Here is a 15,745-nt window from a genome sequence, read left to right as displayed (position 1 = left end):
ACGCTTTTTTGGATAAGGGCTTCTGGCTCGTTTACCAACCCAGGCATTCCCGGTTCTACATCCGCCCTTCGCTACTGAAGCGCGGCCTCTGGCTGGCCAGGACCGCGATGTGTTAAGGACTCCGGACCACAGCAGTGGGGGCACGCATGCGCACACCGCAGCTTAGCGGACTCCCAGAATCCAGCGCGGCACGAGCAAGGAGACGGGCTGTGAAGCAGAACTTCCGGTCGGCCCGGAAGCTGGGAGACCTTGGTCGGGTGCTTGGTCTCCTCTCGATCCTTGGTGGTGGTCTCACCACCCCGCGTGTTGCCGGGACAGGTATGAGGCTTGGGCGGGGCGGCCGGCGCTCAGATCCGCTCATTCCATGTTCAATACCGTAAAATTTCCCAAGTGTTGGCTTTCTGTGATACTGGTACAAGCAGATGGTGCAGTGGAGGTGTATCTGAAGAGGACCGTGCAGGGCAGTTATAGGTGAATGAAACCATTGTGAATCATCATGGTGTAAAGATTTAATGAAGCCGGGCGCCTGGGTGGCTCAGTTGGTTAAGCGACTGCCTTCGGCTCAGGTCATGATCCTGGAGTCCCGGGATCGAGTCCCACATTGGGCTCCCTGCTCGGCAGGGAGCCTGCTTCTCCCTCTGACCCTCCCCCCTCTCATGTGCTCTCTGTCTCTCTCATTCTCTCTGTCTCAAATAAATAAATAAAATCTTAAAAAAAAAAAAAGATTTAATGAAGCCTCGGACGATTGGAAAGGAAGACTAGCTATAAGCAAGGCATCCTCCGTCCTTCCCTGACTCGTTCTCCATAAGCGGCTGGAGATGGAACTCCTTGCTCCTGTTGCAGGCTCGGATGGAGGCAGATGAGGTGACACATCTGCTCCGGTTTCGGAGGCACTGTTAAAAAACAAAATTCAACTGAGTAAACTGAAGATCTCATTGACTTTATTTAATGATTCATGAATCTGGCAGCAAACTAGCGAGTACAGGGAGCACTGAGGAGTGGAAGGTTTATATTGGAAGGGGGATGGGTTGAGAAAGTTATTAGCAAAAGAAAAGAAAGGGTTGTTCCAGGCAAGGCCATCTTCCCTTGAGGGAAGGGCAGGAGGTCTTAGGTAGATTATCTCTTCTTCCTTTGGGGGATAGAGTCCCATGTGACCGATTACTGTTGTGACCAGAAAGTTCCTGCCTGACAGGTTAAGACTACATTTCTGGGAGAGGATGAAAGTGCATTTAGGTTAGTTATTAAGCACCGATTTGGTGACTTAGCCTAAGTGACACCATTTTGGTGACACCATTTTGGGCCAGAGGTTTTCTTTTTAAATGTCTTTAACGTTTGTTGCTACATAACAAACTCTACCTAAAATGTAGTAGTAGCTAGAGCAAGGACCATTTTATTATTTCCTATGTTTCTGGGGGTGAGGAATTCAAACTGGGCAGGATAGGAATGATTTACCTGTTATTTGATAACTGCTGGCTTGGAATACCCAAGATGGCCTCTTCATTCAAAGTGTGATACCTAACTGGAAGGCCTATATGTAGGTCCTGTGTCTAGGCCTCTATTTTTGCTGCCAGTTGGGTTCCTCAGCTTTATTCTTGTAGTCTCAGAACCTGTCCGTCTTCATTTGGCTTCTTAATGGTCTTTCCAGTGGGATGGCTGGACTTCTTCCCTGGCTTCCATGAGGGTAAAACAGCCTTCTTAGTTTCTGACCTGGAACTGGCATGGAGTCACTTCTGTCACATTCTGTTGATTAAAGCAAGTTGTAGGCCCAACCCAGTTTCAAGGAAAGGGGGACTGCATTTCATTTTGGCAGAAAGAGTGAATTAGCCTGATAGTCTTCCTAGAGATCCACTAAACGTAATCTACTTTAGATTGACTAAAGTAGAATTGATTACAGGTGGCTTTCAGCAGAGTCTGGATGTGTTCCTATTGTGCATATGTAGGATTCTAGAAACAACTGTGATAGGTATTCAGTTCTTTTTAATCACTCTGTTTATCTTGAACTTTTCCCTTATCATTAAATATTTTTCTGCACCCAAATTTTAGTGAACAAATAGTATGTCACAGTATTGCCCTTTAGTGATTTAGCTAAGCTGCTCTTAAGAGACACAGATTTCTGATCAGCTCCTTTCCATGCCTCCCAACTTCCTATCATTTAATTAGGCTCTTTTAAGAAAGTATTTTGTCATTTCAGGGATCAGTGACATTCAAAGATGTGGTCATTGGCTTCTCCAAGGAAGAATGGGGATTACTGAACCCTGCTCAAAGAGATTTGTACATTACAGTGATGTTGGAGAATTATCAGAATTTGGTTTGGGTGGGTAAGTGCATCCAACCCTTAATTTAGCATCTGATCTTGGATGTGTCTTCTTGTTCTACTGGGAATCTTTGGTGAGGCTCTGATTTTCCATGAAATGTGAGCAGCTTTCTTTATCCCATCTGCCAGATATTCACCAAGACTTTTCTTGTTTTATAATGGCCTCTATCCTTATTACAATATGGCTGTGTCAGAACACTTAAGTAACAACAGCATGGCCAATTCTTTCTCCCTATTTTCACAGGTCTTTCATTTGTAAGTCTGATGTAGTTTCACTATTAGAGCATGGGAAACTGCCCTGAATGAGAGGGAAATAAGAGATGAGAGTCCCAGTGCCAAGTGGGTAAGAGGAACCAGGTAGGGGTAAGCCATGCATATCACAGACCATCTGATTATAGAGGGCAGCACCTTTAGGATATGAAAGATGCTCTCTTCAGATGTTTCAGGCATGTGCAGAAATTGAGGCTTCTTGAATTTGAGTTCCTACAGGAATACTAGTCATCTTCTGCGATCACCCAACATTTACATTGACCTTTATAAATGCCTGCAGCCTCAGAAACTATAGGTGTGTCTTTCTTCATTATCTTTGGTAAGGTTCTTTTTAACTCCTGATCCCATTCCTCACTAGCTCATCCTTATTTCTTCGGTCTTGCATAAGGCTCTATATTTTTATGAAACATACTCTTTGCTACTGCTGTTTATTTTTTTTTTTAAGATTTTATTTATTTATTTGAGAGAGAGAATGAGAGAGAGAGAGCATGAGGGGGGTGGGTCAGAGGGAGAAGCAGACTCCCTGCCGAGCAGGGAGCCCGATGCGGGACTCGATCCCGGGACTCCAGGATCATGACCTAAGCCGAAGACAGTCGCTTAACCAACTGAGCCACCCAGGCGCCCTGTTTCTTTATTTTAAAATGACCTGTATAGTTATCTGAATGTCCAAATGGATGTATTAATTGATCACTTATTCACTAACACTTATTCTTTTTTAAAAACTGGCCCAAGTGTTACAGGTCCCCAAGATCACCTCCAGGTTTGATGACTCACTAGGAGTAGTCACAGGACTCACCATAAAGTTGTACTCATGTCTGCAAAGTTAGGGAGTAGTCCCCAAGAGCACTCTCATTTCTGATACAAATTGCACATTCAGGGGTCCCCAAGATCACCCTCAGGTTTGATAATTCACTAGAAGGACTCGGAACTTAATAAAAACTTCTACTCATGGTTTATGAAAGGATACATATTAAAATCAGCCAAGTGAAGAGACTGATGGGGCAGAGTCCAGGAGGATTCTAGATGCAAAGCTTCCATTTGTCCTACAACAGTAGGTTACCTGACCTTAGGTGTCCACTCTCTATTGGGGCTCTGTCAAAGATATGGTGGGTTGCTTATGTGGCTCACCTCAGTCTCTAGGCCCTGCGGAGGTCACACTGATACCCCACCATAAATCACATTGTTTGACTGTCTGGTATGGTTCAAGTTTCTTACGTAAACAGAAATACTTTTACTAGGCATGACATTTCAAGGAGTCAGATTACCTCCCAGAAGCCAAGGGCAAAGACTAGATCTCTTTGGGAAAGGTTAAACTCTTTACTACACAATAGCTAAGATTCAGCAAAGAGAAAAGTCTCATGGGGCAAAGTCTGGAGGAAACTAGATACAAGAGTCATATAGGATGTGCTTAATTCTAATAGCTGAAAGTTGTGACATATGTATGAGATGTTGGCTGGACAACAATAGAGATTTGTTACCTAAGGGTTTTATTGGAAGCTGGTCACAAAGGTTCCCTCTGCCTATTTTGCCATATGCTAAAATTCCAGAGTCTTAAAAGATAGGTATTTTGCATAAGCTACATTCACACAAATCATTTAGGCACAGGGAGCCACTTTTATTCTAGGAATGGCAGGAATCCTCCCCAAAACCAAGTTGCTAGAGAACGTCGAGAGCCAACTTTGTAAGCAAGACTTTCTAAGGAGAGCATTCTCAGGCTTGCTATGTTAATTCTTTCCTGAGTTTGTTTAAAAGTATAGAAACTTTCGGCATGCCTGGGTGGCTCAGTCATTAAGCATCTGCGTTTGGCTCAGGTCATGATCCCAGGGTCCTGGAATCTAGCCCCACATCGGGCTCCCTGCTCATTATGGAGCCTGTGTCTCCCTCTCCCTCTGCCTCTCCCCCTGCTTGTGCTCTCTTGCATGCTCTCTGTCAAATAAATAAAATCTTTTTAAAAAATAAAAGTGTAGAAACTTTTAGTTTTACTTTTGAGTGGAGGAACTAAGACTTGCTTCCGTGGACCTGTGCAAACCAGAAACTTTCATTAGAAGGACCTAAATTGGTTGTTTTGATGTATAGGAGTGAATATAGTTTTAGTTTTTAATCTTGGTGATACTTAAGTTGATAGAAAGTGAGGAAATGAAGCACATTTGTGATGCATTTATTAAGGAATCATTTAGAGTTGAGCTATAGCTTGAACCATAAGCTGGAAATGTGTAATAGGTTTTAGTAGATGAAACTCAGGACCCGAGATGAATGTGTATTTCATACACATATATACATATATACCACATACTCTGGTGATAGAGCCCTAGGAACAGAAGAAATGGATTGCCTATGGATATCACAGAATCCAGAATTGATTAGTTGATAGCAGGAGAAACAAGAAAGTCCTATGTTACAGTTCCAAGGCCTACTACAAGAAGAGATGGATTTAGGCAGCAAAAGAGCTGTAGGACCTGGCTCGCCAGACACCACAACTGCCGACACCTTGATCTTGGACTTACCGGACTCCACAACTGTGAGAAACGTTTGTTGTTTAAGCCACTCAAGGCGTTTTGTTATAGTCAGCTCAAGCTGACTAAGACAACCTATAACCAACATCATATTTCTGAATGCTTATCTCCTAAGATTAAGAAAAAGACAAGGAAGTCTGCTCCCACTGCTTGTATTAAAAACATTGTCCTGGAGGTTTTAGCCAGTGATAAGGCAAGAAAAAAATAGAAGGCAGATTGGAAAGGAAGCAGTAAAACTATTTGCAGGTGGCATGATCATGTAGAAAGTCCTATGTATTACACAGAAAGTTACTTTAGAGTTGAATGAGTTTAGCAAGGTTGCACATTATAAGATGAATATATAAAAACCAATCACATTTCTATATACTAGCATCGAAAAATTAGGAATTGAAATTAAAACAATAATTTATAATAATTTTATTATTATATATCATATATTATATATATAATGATTTATATATCTTTATGGATATGTAACATATCCATAAATTATAATAATTTTCACTTACAGTAGCACCAAAAATATGAAATACTTAAATAATCTGTACACTAAGAATTACAAAACACAGTTGAGAGAAATATTGATGAAATAGATATGTTACCTTCATGCATTGGAAATCTCAATATTATTAAGACATCACTTCTCACCAAAGGTCATTTATATGTTCAGCACCATCTCAGTCAAAATCCCTGTAGGCTTTTAAATAGAATTCAACATGCTGATTCCACAATTCATAGCAAAATGCAAAAGCTACAGTAATCAAGACAAGTATTGGCATAAAGACAAAAAAAGAGGTTAATGAGACAGACTAGAGTCCAGAAATAAACCGGTACATACATGGTCAGTTGATTTGGGGAAAAAAAGCAAAGGCAATTCAGTAGAGAATGAAAAGTGTTTTTTCAATTGGTGCTGGAACAACTGGATATTTATATGAAAAGAACAACTTTGATCCATCTCTTGCACCATATACAAAAATTAACTCCAAAATAGAGCTAAATGTAAAACCTAAAACTACAAAACTTTCAGGAGAAAGTATTTGTGACCTTAAGTTAGGCAAAGATTTCTTTGATATTTCACCATAAAATATAAAAATGATAAATATAACCTCATCAAAATTAAGAATTGCTGGGGTGCCTGAATGGTTCAGTTGGTTGAGTGTCTGACTGTTGATCCTAACTCCAGTCTTGATCTCAGGGTCATAGCTTCAGGCCCCATGTTGGGCTCCACACTGTATGTGGAGCATACTTAAAAAAATTATGAATTTCTACCCCTCAAAAAACACAACTAAGAAAATGAAAAGACAACAGCCTAGAGAAAATTATTTACATATCACATATGCAAATAGGTACTTGTATCTGGAATATATACAGAACACTCGAAACTCAAAAGAAGGCAAACAAACCAATTTATAAATGGGTAACAGATTTGAGCAGATAGTTCACTAAAGATTAAGTAATGGCAAATAGGTGCATAAAAATGCTCAATATCATTAGTCATTAAGGAAATGCAGATTAAAACCACAATGAGATACCATGATACCCATTAGCATCTATAAAATTATAAGGAAGGACTATATACCAACATTATAATATTGAGTAAATGCTGAAAAATACTACATTAGTATACTGTTTGTAAGCATGTCAAAGTGTATATTAATATAAAAATATGACACTGGGAAGGAATAATGTTAATGTATTAGAAATTTCTTTCACACATAATTATTCACAATTAGGGGCACCTGGGTGGCTCAGTTGGTTAAGTGTCTGCCTTTGGCTTGGGTCATGGTCCCAGGATCCTGGGATTGAGCCCTGCATTGGGCTCCCTGCTCGGCAGCAGGGGTCTGCTTCTCCCTCTCCCCCTGGAACTTCCCCTGTTTGTGCTCTCTCTGTCAAATAAATAAAATCTCGGGGCACCTGGGTGGCTCAGTCATTAAGCATCTGCCTTCGGCTCAGGTCATGATCCCGGGGTCCTGGCATTGAGCCCCGCATTGGGCTCCCTGCTCAGCCAGGAGCCTGCTTCTCCCTCTCCCACTCCCCAGCTTGTGTTCCCCCTCTAGCTGTCTCTCTCTCTCTGTCAAATAGATAAATAAAATCTTTTAAAAATATATAAATAAATAAATAAATAAAATCTCTAAAAATAAAGAGCCTTATGCCTAAAGAAATTCCCACATATATGGCATTTAAAGGGTTACTTTCTCATATGATCCTTTTATGTAAGTTAGGGTTAGCTTAAGGTAAATGGTTTCCAAAATTTCTCCACTTACATGGTTGCTTGCCAGCATGAATTTTGCAATGAATAATAATTGATAGGTGGTATTGGGGGACTTTTTTACATTACCATTTTAATACGGCATTTAGTGATGAATGTGATGATGTGAATCCGCTGATAAATGTAACATGAGTTGAACCAAAAAGCATTTCCATATTGGACAAGGTTATACATAATCATGAATTATTTGATGTTCCATGAGGAACAAAACCAGTGAAGTCTTCCCTTCACTTATTTATAGGAATTTTCTCTAGCATGAATTCCTTAAGGTTAAGGAAGATGACAGTATCTGAAAGCCTTCCCACATTCTACATACATAAAGAATGATGCTGACTAAGTTGTGAACACTGACTAAAGGCTTTCCCACATTCCTTACATAATAGGGCTTTTCACCAGTATGAATTTTCTGACATTGAATAACTAGTGTTAAGTGACTAAAAGCTTTTCCACATTCAGTACATTGATACAGGTTCTCATCAGTATAGTTGCTAATATATTCATTAAATTGTGAAATCCAGCTGAAAGTTTTCATTACATTTATATGGTTTCTCACTAGTCTGAGTTCTCTGGTGATGATAAAGTTGTGAGCCCTGCATACAGGCCTTCCTACAAACCTTATATTTATAAGGTGTCTCACCAGTATGGATCCTCTGATTTGAGGTAGATATGAATGATGACTAGAGGTCTTTCCACATTCATTACATTTATATGACTTCTCACTGGTATGGATACTTTGATGTTCATTAAGTTGTGTGATACCACTAAAGGCCTTTCTGTATTCCTTACAGCCAGGGTTTTTCTCCAGTATGAATTCTCTCATGTTGAATAATTAGTGAGGAGTGACTAAAAGCTTTTGCACATTCAGTATATTGATAGAACTTCCCCCAGTATGAGCTCTATGATGTACATTAAGTTTTGAGAGCCAAATACAGTTTTGTTGTTGTTTTTTTTAAACAATCCTTACATTCGTAGGTTTTCTCACCAGTATGAATTCTCTGATGTTGGGTAAAGAGTGAAACAGGACTAAAGGCCTTTCCACATTCTTTATATTCACAGGGTCTTTCCCAGTGTGAATTCTATGATGTTGAGGAAGATCAGAACAGTGGTGGAAAGCCTTCGCATATTGCTTGCATTCATAAGGTTTGTCAGAATTATTTAACTCCTATTTAATAAGGAACCAGCATGATGGCAAAGCTGCTTCAAAGAAGAAGTCAATAAATGAATACAGAGACAAACACAAACAAATGCTGAAAAGAGCTTGCTAATACATCAAAAACTGGTTAATGTCATACAGAGTGTGAAAATCATAGCATTTGGGGTTATTTTTTCTGCTGGCCAGCAATGTCCATGTTAACAAGCTAACTGCATGAGTCTAGGTCCTAATCAATAGTAAACAGTAAGACAAAGGTACAAATCCTCTAGAAAGTGAAACAGCCCTTGGGCATACTTGTTAGGCAATTTCCTAGTATGATATTTAAAAAGCATGAGTCTTGCCTACAAAATCCCACATTTAGGAATCTACCCTGATGATATACTTCCAACAACATGAAAATATATATGCATAAGACTATTCATTACAGCATGATCATAATTTTAAAATACTGAAAACAGTCTAAACACCCACATATAGGAGAGTGGTTCAATAAACTATGGTACGTCTACACAAAGTGTTCTGCAGCCTGCATACAAGAATGAAAAAAATCATGATCAGAATTATGATAATAATCATAAAAAATTTGACTATATAGAATTTTTAAAAATGCTTAAGAAATGTTTGACAGCAGAAATTATAGGCTGGCATAATCCTACATCTGAGGATGCATCAGAAGCAAATTTAGGGCCCAGGTTAATACAGAGTCTTACTCAAACTGGAAAATGAGAAAATGTTTATTAAGAAAAGAGTGGGGCGGCTGGGTGGCTCAGTTGGTTAAGCGTCCAAATCTTGATTTTGGCTCAGGTCATGATCTCAGGGTTGTGAGATCAAGCCCTGTGTCAGGCTCCACCCTGGGTGTGGAGCCTGCTTAAGATTCTCTCTCCCTCTGCCTCTTCCCCTCCCTCTCTAAAAAGGGAAAGAGTGAAAGAAAGAATGTACAAAATCTGAATCTGGAAAAACATGTCAAAGGAAAAAATGATTGTGCTGTAACCAAAATAAACTATTTTTGGAAACATGCTTTTGGATGGAAATAATGACCCAACTATTAAAAAAAGAATGGGGGAGAAACTGGGAAGAAATAATGTTCTCTGGAAAGGTAAAGTTGTACTTCAAAGAAAGCACCTTCCTCTTTGAATGGAGACAGGCACAGGGAGTGGTGTGTGGGAGTACAAGAGAGGCCCCCCCAGAGCTCGCACTGATAGGAGTAATGCTCTGTTCTGAACACTAGGCTCTCTGACGGGACCCTTCTAGTCATTGTCTCAAAGGTGCTCCATCCTGCTGACCTGGGCCATCACCTACAGTGCCACTGCCCTCCTTAATCATCCTTCACTCACCTGGCCCAGGCTTCCTGTCACATCTCTCTGCCAACCAGCGTTCCTTCCCTTGTTCCAGTAAGGAGATCACATTTGGCTTGGATATAGAAAAACCTGTGTACCCAAGAAGAAATGCAGCAGAGTCACAAAGGGGGTGTCTCAGAATTCATATCCAGTTCCTGGTTATCAATGAAGAGAAGAAATTAGAAAAGGCCAGAGAAGAGGAGGAAGTCATTTTTGGACTGGGGAAGAAGCTTTTTTAGGTGTTATCCTATAGAATTATCCATCCCCATTCTGTACAATCTCATTGAGAGCAGAGCAGAAACTCAACCAGAGTCTTGAAAGGCACCTCAGAAATTCACACCAAAGGCAGCAGATGTTCCAGTGGACAAATTTCAACCTTCCAGGGGTATTAACATCTTTTTTTTTTTTAATATTTTATTTATTTATTTGGCACAGAGAGCGAGAGATCACAAGCGGGGGGAGCGGCAGAGGCAGAGGGAGAAGCAGGCTTCCCGCTGAGCAGGGAGCCGGATGTGGGGCTCGATCCCAGGACCCTGGGATCATGACCTGAGCTGAAGGCAGACACTTAACGACTGAGCCACCCAGGCGCCCCCAGGGGTATTAACACCTTACCTAGAGATGAAGTTGCTTAAGTTCTCCAGCATTCCATCTCTGCACAGATCCTAGCAAGTTCCAGCCTGCCCCACTCAACCTGAGATGACTATCGCCACATCCCTAAACATCACCGACCCTTGAAACAACAAAATGATAATGTGTGCCATTGAAATAAATATTTATGACTAGAAAAATAGAAGGATGAGAAGGACATTGCCGAGCTGAAGCCAGCGAGCACATTAAGGAAATTGTGGCAATTCAAGGGAAGGGTCTGTACTTCTCTTGAGAGCAGCACAACTTCCTTCATAAAGGGAGATAGGTCCATCAAAAGATACTTCGAAGAACAAAAAGAATTCAAGTTCCATGGTTTTCCAATAAATTTAACTGTAGAAGGTCAATGCACAACTTCTTAATATGTCTGAATTGTCTTTCTTCCTTCTGTTCAGAAATTAGGCAGTGAATATGGAAACATTGCTATATTTTTTAAGTGTTTGAATGCTTTCATAATGTTTCAAGAAAATTCAAATGAGAGAAATGGTTCTCCGGGGCAATTCTGCACCCCCGGAAGACAGTTGGCAGCATCTGCAGACATTCTGGTTAGCACCACTGGGACAGGAAATGCTACCAGCACCAAGTGGTACAGGCCAGAGATGCTGCTGACCATTCACCAATGTATGAGACAGCACAACTAAGAATTATAAGCCTTAAATATCATTAGTACTGAGCTTGAGAAATCCTGAGCTAGAGAAACATTTTTTTTCATGGAATCATTGCAAAATGGTTAACAGAGTCTCTGTTAGGAATTATGAGAGTTGTGTATTCTTTTAAAATATATTGAAGAGTCAGGTTCATCACTGTCTTAATGTTACCTCTCCTTACTAGGTCAGCTTCTTTAATCAGATTTATTTTTATTAGCTGCACACTCTCCCATGACATTGCACTAAGTGACTCAACCTTTCACTTTGGGGCACTTGAGGTTGAACAAGATATCTTTAGGGACATTCCTAGCTCTGCTGATTTATGATTTTCAATACCTCATGCACTCTGGCTAGTCTCACCTAGCCCATCCCTAAGTGTGCTCTTTCCTTGTTCCCAAGCAATAGAATGCTAATGGCGGGTGGGGAGTAATCCAGGCTCACACAGATGTGGCCCACTACCCACACTTGTGGCTCAACATCAAATATGACCTTGGGTCAGGCATCCATCTGGAGGGACTGCTGGGCAATGTCTCAGATTCTATAACCAAATTCCCAATGCCACCCCCAATGTTACTACAATCTGAGGCTGAGACCTTCTGTCTTAGTCCATTCTGGCTGCTGTAACAAAGTACCAAAGTTAGCATCTGGTATCTTCAGAGTCTAAGTACCAGTCTGGGTGGCTTATTTACAATCGGAGTTTGTTTTTCATGGTTCTGGAGGCTGAAGTCCAAGATCAGGGTGGCAGCATGACTGGGCTCCGGTGAGGGCCCTCTCACAGGTTGCAGATGGCCAACTTGACATTACATCCTCACATAGTGGAAGAGTTAGGTAAGGGATCTCTCTAGAGACTCTTTTGTAGGGACACTAATCCCATTCATCCTGACCTAATCACTTAGTAAAGGTCCCACCTCCAAATACCATCACATATGAATTGGAAGAACATATTCAGATCACAGCAGAGACCAACCACCACCACTGCCCATCTCTCCCAACTGGGAAACCCTGTTCTGTAGATTACCATTAAAGCATTATTATGTGTGGTTCCTTTAAACACTGATTAGTCCATTAAACCATATTTCACATAGGAGTCTTTCATGTTTCACTGGACTTAGGAAGTCCCCCCAAATTTTTCCTACATTTATATAAAATGAGCACAGTTTGAGGAAGGAGAAAGAAAGCATGACTTACCTAGGCCATGGCTTTCAGAATAGCAAGGACCAATGAGTCCTCCATGTTCCTCTCCTGGGGAAGGGTGAGTCCTGAGAAGGCAGCCAAGGAGGGAAGAGAAAACATGAGAGGTCAGGCTTGCCTCCCAGAAAGACAGGTTGCAATTCTCTTCCTCCCTTATCTCATGCCAGCCTTCCGGTGTTCATGAAAATACTGAGCATCTTGGACAGATTTCTAAAATGTCCCTCACCCCCAAATTCTGCTCCTCCCATGTTACATGCCCTGCATGATTATAATTTTAATTCTTGGGATGCCTGGGTGGCTCAGTCGATTAAGCGTCTGCTTCAGCTCAGGTCATGATCTCAGGGTCGTGAGATTGAGCCCCGTGTCTTTCCCCTCCCTCTCCCTCTGCTCCTCCCCCTGCTCTTGCTCTGTGTGTGGGCTCGCTCTCTCAAATACATACATACATAAATTTTTTTTTTTTAAGTTTTAAAATAAGAATAAAATAGAACAATTGAGAAGTCCTAATTAATATTTGGAAGAAAATTTCCTTGGGCTAAAAAAAGGACATGAGACTATCTAAGCATATCCTACTTAAGTTCCTGAATTCTAAGGCTAGAAACTCTTGCCAAAAGCCAGGACAGAAGCAGTTACTGTGGTAGGCAGAATTATAGCCCTCCAAAGATGTCTCTATCCTAATCCCAGAAACCTGTTATGTTAGTAGCAAGGGGGAATTAAGTTGCAGATAGACTTAAGATTGTTAATCAGCTGAATTTAAGACAAGATTATCCTGGATTGTCCACAGGAGCCATCATAATCACAAGGATCCTTAAAGGTGAAAGAGCGAGGCCAAAGAATCAGTGTCAGAATGATGCAATGTGAGAAAGACTCAAGAAGCTATTGCTGCCATTGAGGATGGAAAGTGGCCACACCAAGAATACAGGCAGCCTCTAGAAGCCAAAAAAGTGGTTTCTTTCACAGAGCCTCCACAAGAGAACACATCCCCATCAACACCTTGATTTGGCCCAGTGAGACCTATTTCAGACTTTTGACATCCCAACAATAAATGTGTTGTTTTAAGCCACTAAGTTTTTGTTAATTTGTTACAAATACATCTACATGAGGTAAGAAAAATCAGATTACTGAGAAAAAACTATAATCCGAGAATGTTCTACCAAACGGAAGTATAATTTGTGAGGATCTTAGAAACTTTTCTGGACACATAAGGATTCAGAGAATACCAGTATATTCCATTTGTTGAGAAATAGAACTACTCAATAAAAGTCTAACCAAATAGCATTTGAAATAAAACTGTTACCACAAGACAGAGAAAAAAAAAGATGAAAAGAATCAGCAGCCAACAATGAATGTTACTTTCCCTGAGTATATTTAAAAAAATTTTTTTAAAGATTTTATTTGAGAGAGAGAGCAAGCGAGCACAGAGGGAGAGGGAGAAGCAGACTCCCTTGCTGAGCAGGGAAGCTGATCCAGAGCTTGACCCCAGGACCCTGAGATCATGATCTGAGCCGAAGACAGACGCTTAACCTACTAAGCCACCCAGGCACCCCTACCTGAGTATATTTAAATTTAAATGGAAATCATGAGTGGGTCTGGCAGTAAGTAATTTAAGCATCATAAATGAAATAAAAGCAAAACTAAAAGCTTTGGATTAAGTTTATATTACGTTAGTGAAATGGAGGAAATGCGAAAGAACAAGCTGTGAAGGAAAGGAACAAGAAAGCAAGAGTGGTCTCTTCTTGGAGGAGAGTGGCAAAGTAAATTAATGGTGGGTATAGAAGTATAATACTGCTTTCATTCTGCCCAAATGATAAGGAATGTGGAGATAACCACTACCCTAAACACAGTGGGAAGTTCCAATTTAGCAAAAGGGGAAATGATCAGCCAACATAAGGAAAGGAAAAGACCAAAATAACACAAATAGGACATACAATGTAAAATGAAAAGAATAAAGTTGAATTAAGAATCAGCTCTGTTTTGGGTGCCTGAGTGGCTCAGTTGGTTAAGTGACTGCCTTCAGCTCAGGTCATGATCCTGGAGTCCCGGGATCGAGTCCCACATCGGGCTCCCTGTTCAGCAGGGAGTCTGCTTCTCCCTCTGACCCACCCCCCTCTCATGCTCTCTCTGTCTCTATCTCATTCTCTCTCTCAAATAAATAAATAAAATCTTAAAAAAAAAAAAATCAGCTGTTTTTTTTTTTCTGTTTCAAGAAACAACTGAAATGACAGGGGTTGAAAATAAAGGAATGAGCAAAAATATACCAGGTAAACAAAGACAAATCATTAGTAGTAGTGTTACCCAGTATGGAAATAAAATGCCAAAAGGATTACACTAGGCCAGGGTTGGCAAACTTTTATCTAAAGAGTCAGTCAGTATAGGATTTGTGGCTATAGTCTTTATTGCAACCACTGAGTTCTGCTGTTGCAGTGCAAAAGCAGTAGACAATATGTAAATAAATGAGCATGGCTGTGTTCCAATAAAGCTTTATTTATAAAGCAGGCAGCAGGCCAGATTTGGTTTGTCAACCCCTACACTTAGCCGAACAGGATACTATATAATGATAAAAATAATGATTCATCAATAGAGGTTATGTTGTAGGTCTTTATAAATCAAGCAACATTAATTAAAAAGTAAAAATCTCTGAAAACTCAAGATTTTGGTTTAAAAAATTCATTTTAGGAAATTCTGATCCAGTGTACCAAATTGTTTAAGAACCTGGAGAATTTTATCATTATAATCCACTGGCTTAAACAGAATCTTATACCCAAGAAAAGTAGAATATATATTCTTTTCCAATGTTACAGAATATATACAAAAATCAATCCTGTATTTAGCTACGAAGAGAAATGAATTCAAAAAAGTAGGTATCTTCAGGCCACATTTACCAGTCGTAGTAAAATAAAATTTGAAGTTACATAATTTAGGATGGTTTTGGCTACAAGTTTACAAAATATCCAACTAAAAGTAATTTCAGCAATAAAGGTTTATTTTTTTTTTTTTACATAACAAGGCTTCACGGAGACAGTTCCAGAATTGGCCTGGTAACTCTGGGTCAGCTTCTCCGAGGTCCTCGGTTTTCTCCTTTTGGTTCCAACATGGCTACAGCAGTTCCAGGCATTATGTTCTCATAGGAGAATGTTTAAAAGCAGATGAGAGGAGATGATGGAGTCTTCCTGATAGATCTGTCTCTTCTGAATGAGGAAAATCTGTCCCAGAAGCCCCTACAGATCCCTGGAACATACTGGCCTTACCCTGGAACATGAGAGCCATCCTGAGCTGCAGAAAACGCTGAAAAGTTAGCATCTGGTATCTTCAGAGTCTAAGGCAAGACACAGATGCTGCCAGTAGGAAGGGGATCGGGTATGGCCACTATGTAGGCAACCGGCCCCTTCTGTTTGTGACAAAAGTGATG

At 40.4% G+C, this 15,745-nt stretch overlaps 1 protein-coding gene and 1 long non-coding RNA gene across 2 annotated transcripts in view; one reads left to right on the top strand and one right to left on the bottom strand.

Moving 5' to 3' along the window:
• The first annotated feature begins 743 nt into the window (after positions 1–743).
• On the top strand, positions 744–13,395 carry LOC115936653 (uncharacterized). Its single transcript, XR_014141097.1, has 3 exons — positions 744–864; positions 2,192–2,318; positions 13,121–13,395. It is a non-coding gene; the product is annotated as an uncharacterized LOC115936653 (long non-coding RNA).
• The window catches only part of ZNF582 (zinc finger protein 582), a 23,101-nt gene continuing 15,863 nt past the window's right edge, over positions 8,508–15,745 (bottom strand). The window contains exon 5 of the mRNA XM_081807806.1: positions 8,508–12,407. Within this exon, the coding sequence (XP_081663932.1) occupies positions 12,337–12,407 (71 nt within the window). The 3' untranslated portion in view covers positions 8,508–12,336. The remainder of the gene's footprint in view (positions 12,408–15,745) is intronic.

Source organism: Leptonychotes weddellii, chromosome 16 (genome assembly GCF_054177405.1).
Source record: "Leptonychotes weddellii isolate Sample4059 chromosome 16, ASM5417740v2, whole genome shotgun sequence".
Classification (NCBI taxonomy): Eukaryota; Metazoa; Chordata; class Mammalia; order Carnivora; family Phocidae; genus Leptonychotes; species Leptonychotes weddellii.
This window is presented reverse-complemented; position numbering and strand designations above follow the sequence as displayed.